This window comes from Bufo gargarizans, chromosome 5 (genome assembly GCF_014858855.1).
Source record: "Bufo gargarizans isolate SCDJY-AF-19 chromosome 5, ASM1485885v1, whole genome shotgun sequence".
Taxonomy (NCBI): Eukaryota; Metazoa; Chordata; class Amphibia; order Anura; family Bufonidae; genus Bufo; species Bufo gargarizans.
In genome coordinates, this window is record NC_058084.1 from 125839458 (window position 1) to 125859755 (window position 20298).

The following is a 20298-nucleotide window of genomic DNA, read 5'->3' on the forward strand; positions in this document are numbered from 1 at the left end:
AGACCGTGTAGTTGTTCATCTGAACATTCTCATGATGTTTGATACACTTAGAAATCTTATTAGTTACACTTAAAGGGGTTGTCTCACTTCAGTAAGTGGCATTTATCATGTAGAGAAAGTTAATACAAGGCACTTACTAATGTATTGTTATTATCCATATTGGTTTCTTTGATGGGGGGATTCATTTTTCCATCACATTATACACTGCTCGTTTCCATGGTTACAGACCACCCTGCAATCCAGCATCGGTGGCCGTGCTTGCACAATATAGGAAAAAGAACTAGCCTATGTGTGCTGCCATGGTCCTGGCCACCATAGAGGCTGACTCTTTTTCCTATAATGTGCAAGCACGACCATCACTGATAGATTTGAGGGTGGTCTGTAACCATGGAAACTAACAGTGTATAATGTAATGGAAAAATGAATCCAGCCAGCAAAGGAGGCAACATGGATAATAATAATACAATAGTAAGTGTCTCTACATGATAAATGCCACTTGCTGCAGTGAGACAACCCCTTTAAGTGTAAATAATAAGATTTCTATGTTGGTGAATTTTGCTATTTAGGGCAGATTTTATGCCCATTTAAAAGGACCCAATTAGTGGTGTCTATACATTTATATGACATTATGAAGTACTGCTGACATCCAAAACCAGGATTGTATAGTAAATACTACAAATCAATGATAACCCAAATAGCATGATCTTCAAATAAACCTTCCCTTGTTACGAAACATTTTGTTTAAAAGGAATTAACAGTGCTTGTACCAGGAAAGAGCAACTGGTAGTTCTGGTTACAATAAGTTATCCCCTATCAATAGGACAGGAGATAACAGATTGGTGAGGGTCCTACTGCTGGGACCCCCGAACGATCGCAAGAACAGGGTTTCCGTACCCCGTGCTGCCGCTGTATTAATTTCTATGGGAATTCCAGAGATAGCCGAGGGCTGTACTCGACTATCTGTGGAAAACCAATGGAAATGAATGGAGCGGCTTTGCGCGTGTCCGATCAGCCACTCTGTTGATCTCAGGGGTGGGCTGCAGGGGGTAAGCGGCCCCCGTTTTTGTGATTGGTGGGAATCCCGACAGTAGGACCCCCACTGATCTAATAGTTATCCTCTTTCCTGTGGATATACCCCTTTAAATAGTTGCTAATTTCCAAACCACTGAGCATTGAGGGTTGTTTCATCTGGTTTAGGCCTAGTTCACACGAACGTGTGTGATCCGTGGCCGTATTGCGGGCCGCAATACACGGCCACAGTTCCGTGTGCATTCCGCATCACTGATGCGGACCCATTCACTTCAATGGGTCCGCAAATCCGGAATTGCGGAACGGCCGCACGGAACGGGACCCCTCGGAAGCACTACGGAGTGCTTCTGTGGGGTTGCGTCCCGTACTTCCGTTCCGCAAAAAGATAGGACATGTTCTGTCTTTTTGAGGAATGGGCGGATTGCGGACCCATTCAAGTGAACTGGTCCGCGATCCGATGCGGCTGACCTATGGCCGTCGATCATGCATTGCGGCCCGCAATTTGTGGGTCACACACGTTCGTGATAACTTGGCCTTAGGGTAACACCAATTCTCTAAATGTAATATGAAGCCCATATCCCCACCTTTTTATATCACGTTGTCACAATTCTAGTGACACATGCCAACCAAACATGGATCTCTCATGGCAAAATAACTATAATATGGATGTCGATTATTGGGTGAACTTTATATGATGGTGCTTTTATTTATTTACTTTTTGAAGCCCATTAAGTCCTTTGTATGTAGAGGTCCTCTTTTCTAATTCTGGCTGTTTTTTATTCACTAGTAAACTTGAAATCCTGTATGTATCCCGATTACGTTCTCGGAGAAACAAACAGTCCTGATTTTATTGTTAAAAAGGAGGATTCCCATTATGTCATATATTCTACCAAGAAAATTACAATGCCCGATCATGCCTTGTCATTTGGGATTATTCTGAAGGATAAAGTTTTCTTGACTGAGAAGATTATTCACGTTAAACTTGTATCTGAAGCAAAGGTAATTTTCACTATTTTCTGCCACTTACATTTTGAACTTGCATGGCAAGTAGTGCCAGGAGAGGCAGCGTTTTGGGTTGTTCCTAGAAATGCCCTCAGATGCTGTAATCTGGTGTTGGTAAAAGGTGCCGGCGATCCATAGGCGCCCAAATGCAACATTACAATATCTTTGTATTAAAGCAGTATGCACACTTTCTATGATCTGATCTGAATGGGTTTTCTGAGATTTTTTTTATATATAATTTTTATTTATTTTTTTTAACCGATGACCAAACCCCTGGATAGGTAATCCGTATCAGATTGGTGGGGTTCTGACATCCGGGACCCCCTGCCGATCAGCTGTTTGAGACGGCATTGGGGCTTACACAAAGCTGTACATTGTATAGCGGCTCTGATTGATTGGTATCGCAGCTCAGCCCCATTCTCTTCAATAGGGCTGAGCTGCACCTAGGCAAAGGTGGAGAAGGCCACAACGCTACTGCAGGCATTGGTGCCCTCTCAAACAGCTGATTGGCGGGGGTCCTGGGTGTCAGACCTCCACCGATCAGATACTGATGACCTATCTTGAGGATAGGTCCATCAGTTAAATAATCCCGGAATGATTTCTTGGCTCATTGCAATGAAATGTTGGGAATGTAGTGCCAAGAACAGTCTCTACAGAATATTTAGATCACTCATGCAGCCAAGTTCGATAACTTTATACTAGAAAACTGCCATCTAATCAGCTCCAGGTTGTTTATAGAAAGCACCTCTGAATTGGAGACAGCCATGCAGACTAACACTGAGAAAAAGTGCTTAGGGAATTTTCTTTAAATTTGTGTGTAGCTAATGTATGAAAGTACATGTAAAACTCCAATTTTTTTTTTTTTTTTTTTTTTTTTTTTTTTTTTAATCAATTTTTTTTTATTGTGTCCTGTTTGTTAATGTGTGTTCTGCTTTTTTCAGGCTGGCAAAACCAGGCATGTCAGAGAACTATTAAAGCGTACAAAAAGAAGATGGGCCCCTATACCCTTTTCAATTATGGAGAACTACGCAGGGAAGTATCCATATTGGGTTGAAAAGGTACAGTCTAGCACAACTATGAACATACACATGTTAGGGTACTTTCACACTTGCGTTTTTCTTTTCTACGATGGGGCTCTATACCGGAAAAGAACCGATCAGGCATATCCCCATGCATTCTGAATGGAGAGCAATCCGTTCAGGATGCATCAGGATGTCTTCAGTTCAGTCTTTTTGACTTTTCAGGACTGAGATAATACCGCAGCATGCTACGGTTTTATCTTCATCCAAAATTCTGGAACACTTGCCTGAATGCCGGATTCAGCATATTTTTTTTTCCATAGGAATGTATTAGTGTCGGTTCCTGCATTCAAATTGCCACATTGATGGATCCGGTATTCCGGTCTGAGCATGCGCAGACCTTTAAAAATGTGAAAAAATAAATACCGGCTCTGTTTTGCTGGATGACACCAGAAAAACTGATCCTGTATTGCATTTTTCTGACAAACTGTATGCAAACGCATGTAATTTTTTTCTGACTGAGGCTACTTTCACACTAGCGGCACGGACCTCCGGCGGGTAAACAGCCTGCCGGATCCGTCCTGCCACTAGTGACTGTGTGCCTCCGGACTGCCGCTTCATCCCCATTGACTATAATAGGGGCAGGGGCTGAGTTCTGGCGAGGCACGGCAAAAGGCTGCCGGGATCAAACTACGCAAGTGTGAAAGTAGCCTATGTTTGGCTTTACCTGCTAAGATTTCCTTACTTTTAAGAGTTCATCAAATCTTTTTGAAAAGCTTTGCAGTTCAGTACAAGTGTTAATAAACCCATGTAGACACCTAAGGACTTTTTCACTCGAGCGAGTTTTCCATCCAGATGCGATCTGTGTTGTGAATGCATAGCATCCTTATGGAAATCTGACCCATTCATTTCTAAGGGTCTGTGTATGTTTTTCATCTATACTGTGCGTTCTTCATGCAGCCCTGGCTCCATAGAGGTGAATGGGGCTTGTATGAAAAATGGAAGGCATCCGGAAGCAATGTGTTTTTTCACTGATGATTGTTATGAGATGTAGATTGTTGTTCTCCAGTTTTTCTTCACGCGGAGACAGAAAAACCTGATTGAACATGCATGTAAAACCGTCCGATTTTTTATTTATTTATTTATCTGAACAGATCCTGACACCATCCGTATCACTTGTGTGAAAGAGGCCTAACCTCTACCTGAAGGCTCTGCTATCTCTGCAGCCTCTGCGCTTTGACAGGGCCAGGTGTGATGATGTTTAGGCTTCCTGGGTTGCAGAGAGCACTGAGCCTTTAGGTGTAATGGCAACACCCTTATTGCTCCTAGAGGCTCATTTTCATATATTAAAACATCATTTTTCTCATCAACGTAGACGCATAAACCTGGGACTAAAGCCTCATGTACACGTCCGTGAAACACTGACCATGTGATACCGTCCTGGATTTCTTCTGAGTGCAGGAGCGCACGGCGTCATCGGTTGCTAGGACGCCGTGCGCTTCCTGCTGCCGCCGCAGTGCAGTCGTACGCTATAGGGCTCAAGGCACACAGTGACCATTTATTATCATCAGGAGGGAAATTGGAGAAGTGCCACAGTTCTAAATGCAACATATATCATTTCTCCTGCAGATCCAATCTGACACCCAGTTAGATTACGAAATTCTATACTCCATCTCTGGGGACGGAGTAGATCAGCCGCCCATTGGATTGTTTACAATAAATCAGAAAACCGGAGATATCTATGTCAATGGACCAGTTGATCGTGAAGAATACCCATCTTTCCAGGTATGTTCCAGGTATTTCGGAGTACGTCTTTAATCCATTTTGTCTTTCAAAACCATTTTGAAAGACAGTTTTCAGGATCTCTGCTTGCAATTACTAAATGAAAACATTTTCTAGTTTACAGCCAGAGGTTGAAAACCTGTCCTAACTCTTTTGCTGGTAACACGGGTATTGCCAGGGCATATTCTTTTTTTAGGTCTGATACACATAAGTGTTCATGCACCTGTATCAGTCATTTGGATATAAAGAGGATGAGTTTTCAGTCTTTGGATGTAAGCAGTTAATGTTTACATTGACCCACTGCAAGCAGAGGTATTGAAAACTATGATGCAATTTGTGTTTCAATTCCTCACAAAGTTGCTTCACTTTCATTAAAGGGGTTGTCCAGGCTTTTACTATTGATGACCTATCCTCTGGATAGGTCATCAATATCCGATCAGTCGGGGTCTGACACCCAGCACCACCACCGATCAGCTGTATGAGGAGACGGTGCGCACGTGCCATCTCCCTTCTCTCTCCCGGTTAACCGCTGCGGTCTATGGTCACTTGGGGAATCGCTGTGTTTTAACGTTAAGTAATTTTGAGGGCAGCATGCATATCGTTGGACTCCCTAAGAGCAAAAGGATCAAGCATTTTTTTAACCCTTTAAGGATGACTGTTATACATGTACATCAGAAGTCTGGGGTTTAAAAATGGTGCCCAAGTTTCTGCAGTTTTAAACAGCAGATACCTGAAGGTGGTACTGCCGATCATGGACATTTAACCCCGCAGATGCCATGGTCAATTTTGCAGACAGCATTCAAGGGAGCATTTGTTTGGTGGCTGCTAGTTTTCTAAAGGCTCCAAAGCTACCACAGCGATGCAGGGCTCCATAGGACATACTGAATCTCCCATAGACTGCAATGGTAATTCATTGCAGATATATGGGAGAAGCAATCTGATGATCTCATGTTCCAGTGTCCTTGGAAAAAATAAAGTAAACATTTAAATACCCCCTTTTCCCAAATTAAAAAAGATAATAGGCATTGCAACGTCTCAAAATACCCGAAATATTAAAATATAAATGTATTCATACCGTACAGTGAACGCTATCAGAAAAAAAACAACCTCAAAATGGGCGATTTGCTTTTTTTTTTTTTTTTCGCCCCCTCCCCTCCCTGCCCCCCACCTGCTTCACCACCCTAAAATATCGGAATGAAAAGTAATTTTAAAAAGTTATACACACTCCAAAATAGTATGGATAAAATCTACAGATCACACCACAAGTTTTGGAGGATCAAAATATGGCGATAAAGATTAAAACACAAGAAAAATTATAAATATGTGGTATCCCTGTAATTGTGTGTATAAAGACTCCTGTACTCCACTTGAGTTTCAATGCAAAGCTTTTATTTAGTGCGGTTCCAGTCAAGAACGTTTTCGGCTAAGAAGCCTTCTTCAGTGTAACCGGATTATGGCCGCAATGAGTCCAACAAAAGCTTGAGAGACAGAGTTAGTTTCCTCTGCGGTCAGCAGGGATGCTGCTGTTGGTGTGGGAGCTGTGTCCCTAGCTGGCATACGGTCCGGGAGGCTAAGGCCTGTGTTCCGGATTGCCATTGTCACATGGCAATCCGGAACACAGGCCTTAGCCTCCCGGACCGTATGCCAGCTAGGGACACAGCTCCCACACCAACAGCAGCATCCCTGCTGACCGCAGAGGAAACTAACTCTGTCTCTCAAGCTTTTGTTTGACTCATTGCGGCCATAATCCGGTTACACTGAAGAAGGCTTCTTAGCCGAAAACGTTTTTGACTGGAACCGCACTAAATAAAAGCTTTGCATTGAAACTCAAGTGGAGTACAGGAGTCTTTATACACCCATATATCTGGTTTGGGAACCATCTCCTAACACCCACGATATCCGATTGGAGAACCATCCAACCTTTTATCATCCCTGTAATTGTACTGCCCTGTAAAAATGCCGTAAATGAAACTTAACAAACCATTTTTTTTCAACTTCCCACTACATTGTATGCATTAAAAGATGCTACCACTGCTACTTATTCTGCCAAAAACAAGTCCTCATACGGCTATGTAAATAAAAATAAAAAAAATATAAAGTTATAGCTCTGGGGAGGCAGAGAGTAAAAAAATGAAAAGGGAAAATCCTTAAGGGGTAAAAGAAATACATTAAACATTCTGTTTGTTTAATTTTTTTTGTTTTTTAAATTTGTATATGTGTTTATTTTTTTTTTATTTTTTTATAGCTTATAGCTTATGCAAAAACACCAGATGGTTATGCACCTGAATCCCCCCTAGACATGCCAGTTGTAGTAGAAGACGACAATGATAATGCACCTATTTTTACAGAGGAGACATTTTGTGCAGAAATTCTGGAGCACAGCCGTGCAGGTAAGTCGCCATAGCATTATTGCGTCTGCTTGTTCTTATAAGTGTACCATGTATATGAGTGTGTGTGTGTAGGTGAGGTTGATATGGAGGAAAACGATCAATTCTACAAAAAATATCTTGAGTGACATTGCTGACAAAAACCTCTGTAGTTGTCCAACGCTGATGTGTGTGTTTTATTTATTTATTTATTTTAAAGAAATTCCACTCCAACCTCCCAGACCTGTGAAAAGAAGTATACTTGGACCAAGTTCACACTTCAGTTATTTGGTCAGTTATTTCTGTCAGTTATTGTGAGTCAAAACCAGGTGAATATCTTTCCATTATACCTTATTTCTGTGGAGGCTTCACTACTGGTTTTGACTCTCCTTAACCGATGGAAATAACTGACCAAATACCTGAAGTGTGAACTGGATCTTACCCGTGCCCTGCCAATCTCTTAAGGCTCTCTGGGTCCTTCCATTCCCCATCTGTAAATTACCTGCACGGATGGGCTCATGTGTGTCGCTGCAGCCAGTGACTGGTGGTGGCGTGTCCCCAAGTGGCACATAATCCAGAAGTAATGTGCCGCTCGGAGACTCGTCACTGCTGAGGCCACACATTGGCAGCAGAGGTGCACTTGACCCTGTCGGTGCTGGTAGTTAACATGCAGGACAGGAAGGGCTGTAAATATAGTTCAGTACCCAAGGAGCCAGAAGTGAGCTTCAGGGAGCAGGTAAGTATACTTCCCTTTTACATGTCCAGCAGGGTGGGGGTAGAATAAAAAAAGGCAATGTTGGACAACCCTTCACTTACACATGAAAGCCAATTGTTTTAATATAATGAAGTAAAAGAGATGTCTACATTCACATACAGGATTGTTCAGAAATAAGCAGCCAATAAGACAACTGACCAAGTAATCGCCTTTGTTCCTTAGAATCAGCAGTTTGGAAATGTGAGAATTGTGAATGGCATCATGTAGGGTTGAGCACAACATCCCTGGTAGGATGTGGTAGGTGTTCAAGCTCACGGGCCCAATCGTTGGCAGGTTTATTTCAATTGGTGTAGTTCCACTTTTAAAGTGAAATTATTTTCAACTGTGAACGGAGATATCCGTGACGGTCATGTCAGGCACCTGATCAGAAAATGGCTTTGATTTTAGAAATATCATGTGCAATGGTATTAAATTATGAAACCTTATTTGCTTGCTTATGTTTTCTTTCCCTTCTTTCCTTCACAGATACTGTTGTGGGAAGGGTAAATGCTACTGACAGAGATCTAGCAGGCTCTGCGCACACCAAGCTGAGATATTATCTCATTGGACAAAATCCTCCGAAACCTGTTATGTTTAACATACATGGAGAAACTGGCATAATCACCACCGCTTCAAACCTGCTTGACAGAGAGGTTTGTGTTCCCCCACAGGGTTTCTAATCTAACTGCATGGCGTCGACCAGCAATAGGCCAGCAGAACGTCGAGTAAAATGCTAGTGAAATTGTGCTGTCAAATACTGACTGCACGTATCGTCGGCAAATATTTTAAAGGGCATTTATTGTATGTTTAAAGGAACACCAAACCTAGAAATGGATGAAAAAATAAAAAATCTAGTTGCCCTTGCTGTTTGTCAGTCTGCAGCACTTTCTGCATGATCCGGCCACAAACAGCCTTGTAGGGATCCATTTTCTGCTGATCTGCTGCATTTTCAGCTGGAGACTGATGGCGAATGGGGCAAAGAAGGGAGGCTCCTGCTCCAGCCAGTTGTCTTGCATTTTGTCATAGGATTATGAGGAGGAGGACCTCCTGACAACCAGATTTCGTTATATATTCTCTGATTTAACTGTAAAATGAGGCCAAACAGGAATGATGGCCCAAGGAGCAGCTGATTATGCCGACAACTGGCTGCTCGTTTATTTACATGCAGCGATCACCTCCACAGTATGAGACTGAGCGATTGCTACTGCAATCTCTCATAGTAGTACAGCTGCCCTGTCTCTTCCAACAGAGTGCGGTTTAAACAGCACGATCTGCTGAAATGATAATTTGCTTGTCTGTGCGTACAACGATTTCTCCCGATAAATGAGCATTTTGCTCATTGATCGCCTGCACCTTTTAGATGGGCAGATTATTGGGAGGAAGCGTTCGTAGGATATAAGTGAAAGGAGGAGATGCAGGGAGAATCTTTTTTTTTTTTATATGTCTATATTTTATGTCTTTTTTTTTTTTTTTTTTTTTTGTCATATGCTTTTTATGTCTTATGCATTTTCTGTGTTTAGTGTTCCTTTTAAAAGCATCATATGGAAATGAATAGTTCAGAAACGTGGAGTACAGATAATATGACTTTCACACAATATGCCCTTTAATTTGCAGTATTTATTTCCTTCTTTCTGAAGCATATGGTTTGTTTCAGTATATTTCCATTGTATTGTATGAAGGTCTCCCTGTCCGATTTCCACCTAGAGCAGATGTGTAAACCCAGAGCAAACACCATCTACTTTCGCCAGTCTTGTCACACCCGTACTAGTATTCTGGGGCCAGAAGTGGAGGTCACCTCTTCTCACATCTTAGAATTGTATAAAGTTAGCAGTGTTGGGTTAATCCATTGAGGAACATGAGCACCTCAAATTTATACCTAATATACAGTTCACGCTCCATAGAAAGAGCGAAGGAAATTGTTTATTTAGAGAGTCATTGTTTGTAGCTGAAAAAAATAAGACTTCTCGGGACAGAGAATTGTAATTTCATACTTTACATTCACCGCTTCTCTTCAAGACTCAAGACCACTACACCCTTCTACTTGAAGTCCGTGACATGGATGGAAAGTACGGCTGCTTATCTTCCACTGGAACAATGTCAGTAACTGTCCTCGACGCCAATGATTTCGCTCCAACTTTCGTTAAGCAATCAGTAAGTGCTTCTGTTTCATTCAGTAGTCATGTAAATGTTATAGTAGTTGATTTCTGACCAGTGAAAAAGAAAGCTTTCGCCTGTCCGATGACTGTATTTTGGTATCAAGTTTTACTTACGAATACTAATTTAGTTGCTTTTAGTTATAGATATTTATTAGGACATTGCAGGTATAACACGGAACTGGTCCCAATGCAAGTACCACTTAGGGTTCATGCACACGACCCAAAAATAAATAAAGGAACGAACACGGAAAGAAAATACGTTTGTGTGCATGAGCCCTACCAAGTGCAGGAGAAGCTGAGCAGATTGATAATATTGGTTTGTGAGAAAAGAATCGGTAAAACCTGTAACCTATTGATTGAAAAATCTGCTCACTAGGAGTCCAGTGGGTGGTCTCAGCCGATGATTGACATATTGCCTTGTGCGTACAGATATGGCCGTCAATCACTGGACTCCTAAGTATAAAATGAGCAGAAATGTTACTTACAAGTCATACTAAACCTTTTCCCACAAAACGGTGTCAGTCTCCTCAGCTCTCCCTGCTCTGTAATTTGCTGCTGGAAGATATGGCGGTCTGTTCAATGTGAGATTCCTTTTAATTTTAATTAGCAATGACAACGTTTTGCTAATTACCCATGTTATAGAGCCGAAGGAGCTGAGCAGATTGATATATAGCTCTGTGGGAAAATATGTAGTATAACTTGTATTCATTTACACCTCTGCTCATTTTGGGCTTAGGGGTCCAGTCGGCGCTCCTACCAGTGATTGACATTTCTATATGCGCATTCTTATAGGAAATGTTGTCACAGGCTCCTAAGCCCAGAATAAGCAGACAGCTCATCCTTAATGCAGTGTTAAAGGGGTTCTGACACCCTGCACCCCAACTGATCGGCTGTTCTCCTGTAGTTCTGCTGCTGGATCAAAACCGCTTTGTCCATTGTGCACTGGACAGAGCTTGTTGCTGCATTCATTTCAATGGGAGCAGTGCTGCAGTAACCAGCACCATCCATTACACAATGGATGGAGCTGTGCAGTTCTGGTGCCAACTTCGGGCCCAGGAGCTTCTGGAGAACATTTGACCATCAGGGAGATGTGTGCCCGACCCCTCCACTAATTTGATGGTGGTAGCCTATACTGAGGATAGGCCATCAATTGTAAAGGAATGGACAACTCTTTTAAGCTACACTGTTCTATATACTGTTTCATAATTAATCTGCAAAGTAGACTTTGGAGAACCTTGCAGATCTGCTGCAATTGAAATACAAATATCTTGCTCCCTTGTTCAAACAGCTGACCCTACATACTGGCAGGAAAGGTGCGACTTGGATAAGGAGATTTTCTGAACTATGTATGCCAATGGGCACTTATTCACCAATGCACAGCCATGACCGTGTTGCAGACATCGCTCTGCAAATTTCAGTCCTGTTACTCTGGAGAGTTAGAATTACAACACCGCAACTGGAGGAGATTTATCAAAACTGGCTGGGATGCTCATAGCAACCAATCAGATTCCACCTTTCATTTTTCAGAGCTCCTTTGGAAAATGAAAGGTGGAATCTGATTGGGTACTATGGGTATCTAAGCCAGTTTTCCTTTAGGCCTCATTCACCCGTCCAGATGAATGGGTCCTTATCCGTTTCGCAAAAGATTCGGACAGCACACTGCGTTAAGTTAACATCAGTTGTTCCGTTCCGCAACCCCGCAAAAAATTAAAATCGTGGACAAGAATAGGCATTTTCTATATAGCGCCCGCCCTGCCAGCCGGTGTCTGTGTTTTACGTAAAACACGGCACAGTCGTGTGAATGTACCCTTACAGCACTAGTGACTTGCTACATAAAGGGACTGATCTGTCTAAGCACTGAAAATGCACCATGTCATACGCTCTGTATTTAGTATTCTCCCATGATTGTGTCCTTTTAGTATCAGGTAGAGGTGAATGAAAATGAAAGTGGAATGGTGATACTGAAAATCCCTGTCTTGGACAACGACCTGCCTAATACGCCAAACTGGAGAGCCATATTTTCAATCACCCAAGGAAATGAGTTGGTTCATTTCAACATAACTACTGATCCAAAAACAAATGAGGGACTGCTCAGTGTTATAAAGGTAAAAAGAGCCCATCTTTCGTGTTTTTTTTTTTTTTTTTTTGCTCATATTTGTGTGTACACTTATTATAATTTTTTAGTTTTTGTTTTGTGACATCTTTGTTACCTACAAATAAATGACTACATATTCCTTTCCTATGAAGTGAGTGTGGAATTTCTCTTAAAGAACTGTCTGGTTTCATGATATTGATGATTGTGGTGGGGGGGGGGGGGGGGGGGGATCCAACTGTCGGCATTCCAGCTATTCAGCTGTTTGAAGGGGCCCATGCGCTCGTGCTACGTCCCCTGCAGTGTTTTCCTGCGCCCCGTCTACGTTGCATCAGCAGTGCAGGGTGATTACAGCCATTCCTCCGCCATTCAAGTGAATGAGATGAAAAACTGTTGTTGCGCTGCAGCAAGAACTGCCGATGTGATTCCAGCCTAAGGCCCCATGCACACGGCCGTGTGCGGGCCGTGGAACCGCGGCCTGGATCCCTCCTGAGAGCAGGAGCGCACGGCGTCACTGGTTGCTATGACGCCGTGCGCTCCCTGCTGCCGGCACAGTAAAGTAATACACTGGTATAGATCATACCAGTGTATTACTGTATTGCGGCAGGGAGCGCACGGCGTCATAGCAACCAGTGACGCCGTGCGCTCCTGCTCTCAGGAGGGATCCAGGCCGCGGTTCCACGGCCCGCACACGGCCGTGAAACACGGCCGTGTGCATGGGGCCTAAGTGTTTTTTCCTGAAACAGTATGGCTGTTGTCCGTGGGTCATTTCTGGTTTTGGCAGTCACTTGAATGTATTGAGGTTCGGTACCAGACTCGTCCCATGGATAAGTATGGCGCTGTTTTAGGGAGGCAAAGTAAAACAAACTTTTTTTTTTTTTTTTTTTTTCCCTACTAATCTCCTATAACCTTTTTAAAATAAAGTTACTGTTTAAAATAAAGTTACTGTGTGGATGCAGACTCTTTCGGTTGTTACAAGTTATTCCCTATCCACGCTATAAGGAATAACCATTAGATCAATTAGGTCCTACTGCTGGGACCCCCTACTGAACACAAAAATGGGGACCATGTACTCTTTGGAGCCCACCAAAATGAACGGATGCACAGGTTAAACATGCCCACTGCATCTCTACGGGAGGTCTAGAGATAGCCAGTGCTCAGCTATTTCTGGAACCCCCATATAGATGAATTGAGTGGCAGTTCACAGACCTGACCTGTTACTGTTTATTTTAGGAGGACTCTGTGCTGGTCCCAGCAGTAGGACCCCCACCACTCTGTTATCCCCTATCCTGTGTAGAATACCCCTTCAATAATTGAGTTGCCAATTGACTTTAAATAGGACCGTTCACCAGTTTTTCTCAGTGGGCATCTCTTCTATCTGGCTGTGGCGCGGTCCAGTGACAGCGTAGCGCGTCACAGCCAGGGAGAAGGCGAGCAGTTTTTTCTCAATGGCTCTGACGCGCTCGGCTGTGATAGAAGAGACGCCAGATAGAAGAGATGTCTCCTCCTTCCTGTTCCGATGCTGTTAATTAGCATACAGGGCGCCTAAATAGAACGAGGGGCACAGCGGTGCAACCGAAGAGCGCATCATGAAAAAAATTTGCGACCTGACATCTAGGAAACATGGGCTACAGTGTGAGGTATCGCTTTTATAAAGTAAAACTGGTGAAAGGTCCTGTTTAAGGAGCAGTCTTGGCATTTAATTTAATTTATTTTTATTAGATTTTTTTGTATGCTTTGCCGTCACTTTTATGAATAAATTCTAAACTGGTAACCATGATTATTTATGTGGTGTAACATACCGAAAATCGTAGGCAGATCCCGCACCAAATTACTATGGGACTATATGATAGTCATGCATAGCAACAAAAAGCTGTATAGCTTGTCTTGTGCTGGGTTATTGCAGGATAGCGAATTTATATGTGAACAGCTATAATAGCGTTAAATTAATAGATTAATTTTCTTCTGTATTTAGCCAATCGACTATGAGAAAAACAAACAATTTCTATTACAAGTGTCTGTTGCTAATGAGCTGAGCCTTGTGACACAGTCTGGGACAAAGACCAGGGGTGTCAGCACTATTCCAGTTACTGTCATTGTAAAAGATGTGGATGAAGGACCGGAGTGCCGACCTCAAATTAAAGAAGTAAGCGTGAATGAAAATCAGACCGCCGGACTACTTATTGCAGAAAATCCAACTTTTGACCCTGAAACTAAAAGCAGCTCTGGAATACGGTGCGTGACCTTCTATATTCTTTTATATTTATAAGGTATAAGTCACTTGGTATTATTAATAGTGCATTCAGAATTGGAAAATCATGGCTGCTTCTTCCAGAAACTGTGCCACCCCCTGCTCATGGGTTCTGTCTGGTATTGCGGCTCGGCTCCGCTGTGGTGACTGGTGACCGCACACAGCCTGTAGACAGGTGTGGCACTGTTCTAAGAAGAGAGAAGACGTGTTTTTTCTAATCCCAAGTAATCCGTTCAAACATGTTGCATTGAATGTGCTAGTCATTAAATATGTCATCCTAGGTACCGGATTCTGTCAGATCCACTGTCCTTGGTTAGCATTGATGGAAACACAGGCCGGATAACAACATCAAAAGTTTTGGATTATGAGTCAGAACAGATTCCAACCCATAAATACAATTTCACATTTTTGGCAACTGATCAAAGTAAGGCTTTGTTGCTTTTATTGCTAATTTTGAACTGTAATTCTTGCCTACAGTATGAGGCTAGAGATACATAATGAATGTATTAAAGAGGACCTGTCATCTCTCCTGACAGGTCTGTTTTTAATAGCTACTTACATTCCTCGTGTAATAACAATTCTGGAGCACCTATTCTTATGGCTCTATGTTGTACCATTCCTTTATTTCTACTAGAAGTTATAAATGAATTGCTAGCAGTCTGCAGTAAGGGTACAGAGGGGTGGTAACCAGCTGGGGGGGTGTACCTGCACAGTCTGACTCTATCCAATCAGTGCTGCCATTTTCTGACTGTGCAGGTACACCCCCCCCCCCAGCTGGTTACCTCCCCTCTGTACCCTTACTGCAGACTGCCAGCAATTCATTTATAACTTCTAGAAGGGGACATAAAGGAACGGCACAACATAGAGTGATAAGAATAGATACTCCAGAATGGTTATCACATGGGCATGCAAGTAGCTATTAAAACTGATACGTCAGGAGAGGGGACAGGCCCTCTTTAAAGAGGGACTGTCCCCTCTCCTGACGTATCAGTTTTAATAACTACTTGCATTCCCCATGTGATAACAGTTCTGTAGCATCTATTCTTATCACTCTCTTGTGCCATGCTTTTATTATTCCTGCTAGAAGCTATGAATGAATTGCTAGCAGTTTACAAAGAAGGCCCAGCTAGGTGTTACCTGTTGGGGGGCGGTGTCCCTGCACAATTTAACTTTATCCAGTCAGTGCTGCCAGTTTCACACTGTGTAGGGACCCCCCCCCCCTTCAAGTGGTAACACCCAGCTGGACCTTCATCGCAAACTGCTAGCAATTCATTCTTAACTTCTAGTAAACATAGAGTAAAAAAGAACAAATGCTCAATAGTTGTTGTTACATGGTTAATGCAAGCAGTTCCTAAAATGGTCATGTCAGGAGGTGACACTGTAAATAGGTTACTCTCTCTTTAAACAGAAATGCAAATTTAAGGTATGTGGAATAAGGATCTCAACATGTTGCAGTTTTCTTCAACTATTGTGATACTTGGATGGATCATGTTGGTTAGTGAGACTTCATGAGTCTGTAAACTGATTTCCTGTGACTTGTAAGATGGTGGATTTATTAATCTTAAAGGGATTGTCTCCCATAAAAACATTTATTCCCTACCCTATAGGATAGCAGATAAGTATCTATTTGGCAGTGGTCTGACTGCTGGGGCCCCACCCATCAGAAGAATAGGAGTCCTGTGTTCCCCCATTTTAATGCAGTGATAGTCATGCAGCCCTGCTGCCAATCCATTCCACTCTATAGATAGCCAAGTAAAATCGGCACATTACCCTGACCGATGTGCAACTTCAGGGTTTCCCTTCGGGAAGAAAAGTGGGCTGGGAGTGTACCTGTGTGATCCACATGACCAAGACCTAGTCTTAATTCAGGTTCAAACTGAATGACCACTGCGGAGATCTCAAAATTGTTAGATATATTAGAAAATTGTATAAATGTAGTCAATGAATTTAACAAATTTCATCTAATTTTCAGTTGTGGCTTCATTGTGTAAAAAGTTCTCAGTAATCTATTTGATCTTCATTTTTGTTACTTTTCCCCTATATCTAGCTGGAAAATCTGGTACCTGCACCATCACCATCATAATTAAGGATGTGAATGACAACGGCCCAATGATGTCCAGAACTGATAATATAATTTGCCAGCTGGGCAAAACATATGCAGATGTTGTAGCAACTGGTGATGATAGTGTAGCCGGTGGCAACCCCTACACATTCGTCTTGGATACCAGTGCAGATTCATCAGTTACAAGCAGATGGCGCATTGTCTCGCAGACTGGTGTGTACTGTATTTTGTTTGGTTGTGTTTTATGCTATTGGATGTTCATCGAGATCAACATTGCTCACAGAAACATGGGACTGCATTTTTGTTTGTTACGCACTGTTGGTCATATTTGTTGCTTGGTAGTCAGTGGGCAAATGCTTACGAGCTGCCCAGGTCTTAGGTGATGGTCTATCAAATGCTTCAATAATACCCCAGAGAGTTTTATGGATGCCTTTTAGAGTCCTGATTACCAAGAATGGCTAATAATTTATATTAGTAACAATGAAATGTCTTGCTTGGTTTGGGAGGATTACCATATTTTTCGGACTATAAGGCCCCTTTCACACGGGCGAGTATTCCGCATGGGTGCAATGCGTGAGATGTACGCATTGCACTGAATCCTGACCCGTTCATTTCAATGGGGCTGTGTACATGAGCGATTGTTTTTCACGCATCACTTGTGCGTTGCGAGAAAATCGCTATATTCAGAGTTTTTCACGCAATGTAGGCCCCATAGAAATGAATGGGGCTGCGTGAAAATCGCATAGCATCCGCAAGCAAGTGTGAATGCGATACGATTTTCACGGATGGCTGCTAAGGAGTCGAGGGATGAGCGACCCGGGACCCCATTTAATGAATAATTATTATTATAACATGGTTATAATGGAAAATAATAGCATTCTTTAACACAGAATGCAAAGTCAAATGTCAATTGAGGGTTAAAAAATAATAAAAACATAACTCGCCTCATCCACTTGATCGCGCAGCCGGGATCCTCTTCTTTGTTCTTCTTGAAGGACCTGCAAAACTACCTTTGCTGATGTCATCGCGCTCACCACGTGACGTCAGCGCAGGTCCTTCTAGCTTCATTCAGCAGGACCTGCCCTAACATACCCAAACCTCAGTGAAGAAGTTCGGGTCTGGGTACCAAACATTCAGTTTTTTATCACGCATGTGCAAAACTGAAGAACGCAATGATTTACCTTGAATGCACCTGCATACTATTTGGCCCTCACCCGCGAAGCCTGTGTAAAAGAGGCCTAAGGCTATTTTCACACAAGTGTTTTTTGTTACAATAATACAACCGCATGCATCCGTCATTAACGGATCCGATTGTATTAGGTCTTCTATAGCCATAGCTGTTTTCTATTGTGTCAGAACTGATCCGTCCCCATTGACTTACATTGTGTGACGAGACAGATCTGTTTGGCTCAGTTTCGTCAAGCGGACAGCAAAATGCTGCAGGCAGCGTTTTGGTGTCCGCCTCCGAAGCGGAATGGTGACTGAAAGGAAACAAACTGATGCATTCTGCGCGGATCCTTTTCCATTCAGAATGCATTAGGGCAAAACTGACCCGTTTTGGACCGCTTGTGAGAGCCCTGAACGGATCTCACAAACGGAAAGCCAAAACGCTAGTGTGAAAGTAGCCTAAGATGCAAGACGCCCTGCCAGGTATTAGCCAAATTAGCTATGTTCTATTTATTATAACTTCCCTAGTAGTTTAATGAAGTGAAGGGATCAAGGACGGCTCTTGTTAATTTTAGTATTTCATGATTCATCTGCTGACCATTGAAGCAAACTGGTCACATGTTAGGAGTATCATCGTCACAAGTTACACTGTACAATACAGTACTCATTCTGTAGTCCTCTTCTTACTGGTCTGACTCCTTCCACTGGTGGCAGCATCAAAGGTCCTTAAGCTCCATGAGCTGAATAATCGCTCGGCCTCCTCTCCTGCCTGCCCTGATCACATAGATCAGTGTCGGGCAGGGGGAGAGAGAAGTGTACAGATGCACACCTCTCTCACTGATCCAACAAAGTGCTGTATGAGCCCTCGGCCAGATCATTGAGGAAGCAGTCAGGGAGGTCTGGCACTGCTGGAGCACCCTGACTGAGGTCTATGAGGCAAGATTATTATTTTTTTCCTGCTAAAGAAGCGAGTCTTGTAGTCCACAAAATACTGTGTAGTACTTAACCAAAAAGCATGACTTATTTTTAATACACAAAACATATGATGGTAACCGGTTAATAATTGCCCTTAATCATTTTATATCTCTTTTCTAGGAAGTTCTCTACGTATAGAAGCAGTGGGTGATATTCCGATTGGAAGTTATGAGGTTCCAGTAAAAATTCTTGATAGGCAGGGTTATGGCACTACACAGAAGATTATTATTAGAAAGTGTGAATGCGCTGATGGCAGCAACTGCAGCGACCGTTCAGCTAATAATAATGTGGCCCTTGGAGGTCTGGCTATTCTGTTGATGGTCCTGTCAGCATTGCTGTTCGCTTTATTTCTTTGTAAGTACATGTGTGTTTTGTGTTTTTGTCTAATCAGTTCTAATAAGTAAAAGTGTCTCTGCTTTCTGTATGGTGTGGAGACTGGACACAAATAAAGAAAAAATATAAAAGTAGGATTAGTTAAGGTGAATAATGCTGTGCCATGACTAAATAAATGAATACATAGATATTTTAGCAGTTACGTCTAATAGGGTACAAAAAAAATTAAAAAAAGGGTTGCACAGTGTTTTTGAGCTAGAGCAGGAGTCTCCTCTGGCACTTAGTGTTGTGAAACTACATCTCCCATCATGCACACTTGCTTGGAACTCCCACAGAAGTGAAAGCATGTGGGGGGGCTGTAGTTTCACAACAGCTGGAGTGCCAAAGGTTTCTGATCCATGCTAGAGAATTGATCTAATAACTTTCTGAACCAAACTACTAAAGAGGTTGATTTTATAGGGTTAGTCTGGTGTAGAAAACCAGGATTCTTGCATTGAGTATCCACATCTCTTTGCCAGAGTTGAGCATAACCTCAAAGAACATCTCATGCTCTGAGGACAACTTATGACAGTTGATTGCATGCACAACCTTTCTTGTTCTTAAAGGGATATACGAGTTTTATAATAGGAAATCATACAATTTTCTAATATACATGTATTTGAAATTCTGCATTCATATTCATATTCATATTATTATTATTATTATATTTTTATTTTTATATATCATGCAGTGGATGACCCAATATTAAGTAGAATGGTATAGCCCATGTATTAGTCCTGTGTAATGTATCAATGGCCATATTGAAAAAAGGCATCAGTCATGTGACACTTTTCATATCCTATAATCCCAGCATTGCTTCATGACATACATGTGCTGGGTCAGCACAGAGGGGACACTTATGTGATAAGTAAATAGGACTAGTGATGGAATCATGATTTCTATAATGGTTGTTACAGTAACTTCATTACTGTGTATTTACATAGCTGCCTGTGGCTATGTGATGTTGTAAAATGGCTGCCTGTCTCTAGGTGATGTGCTGTTAATAAAGTTTTTAGTGTAAAAGAGATCATTTTCTACCCAGACACTGACAGACATGATGAGATGCAGGTATTAATACTATATATACTGCATATGTTCTGCTACTCCATACATCAGTACTCTCCTTTTTAGATAACAGATCAGTTAACTGAAAGCCAAAGCCGGGTCACGTGACAACTCAAATGACTAATGCCATGTCTAGTCCTATACAGCTCTCCTAGGGATGCATTTTTCAGGGTTAAAATGGGCCGTTGGAATTTTTTTCTTTAGGG

The 20298-nt window shown here is 42.2% G+C and overlaps 1 protein-coding gene across 1 annotated transcript in view; it reads left to right on the forward strand.

The window, feature by feature from the left end:
* Positions 1 to 20298, forward strand: part of LOC122937721 (desmocollin-2-like) — a 38003-nt gene that overhangs the window by 10801 nt on the left and 6904 nt on the right. Inside the window, exons 3-13 of the mRNA XM_044292729.1 lie at positions 1817 to 2028; positions 2973 to 3089; positions 4680 to 4835; positions 7078 to 7222; positions 8439 to 8605; positions 9969 to 10103; positions 12028 to 12213; positions 14176 to 14435; positions 14733 to 14875; positions 16499 to 16726; positions 18776 to 19009. Coding sequence (XP_044148664.1) covers positions 1817 to 2028; positions 2973 to 3089; positions 4680 to 4835; positions 7078 to 7222; positions 8439 to 8605; positions 9969 to 10103; positions 12028 to 12213; positions 14176 to 14435; positions 14733 to 14875; positions 16499 to 16726; positions 18776 to 19009 — 1983 coding nt within the window. The remainder of the gene's footprint in view (positions 1 to 1816; positions 2029 to 2972; positions 3090 to 4679; positions 4836 to 7077; positions 7223 to 8438; positions 8606 to 9968; positions 10104 to 12027; positions 12214 to 14175; positions 14436 to 14732; positions 14876 to 16498; positions 16727 to 18775; positions 19010 to 20298) is intronic.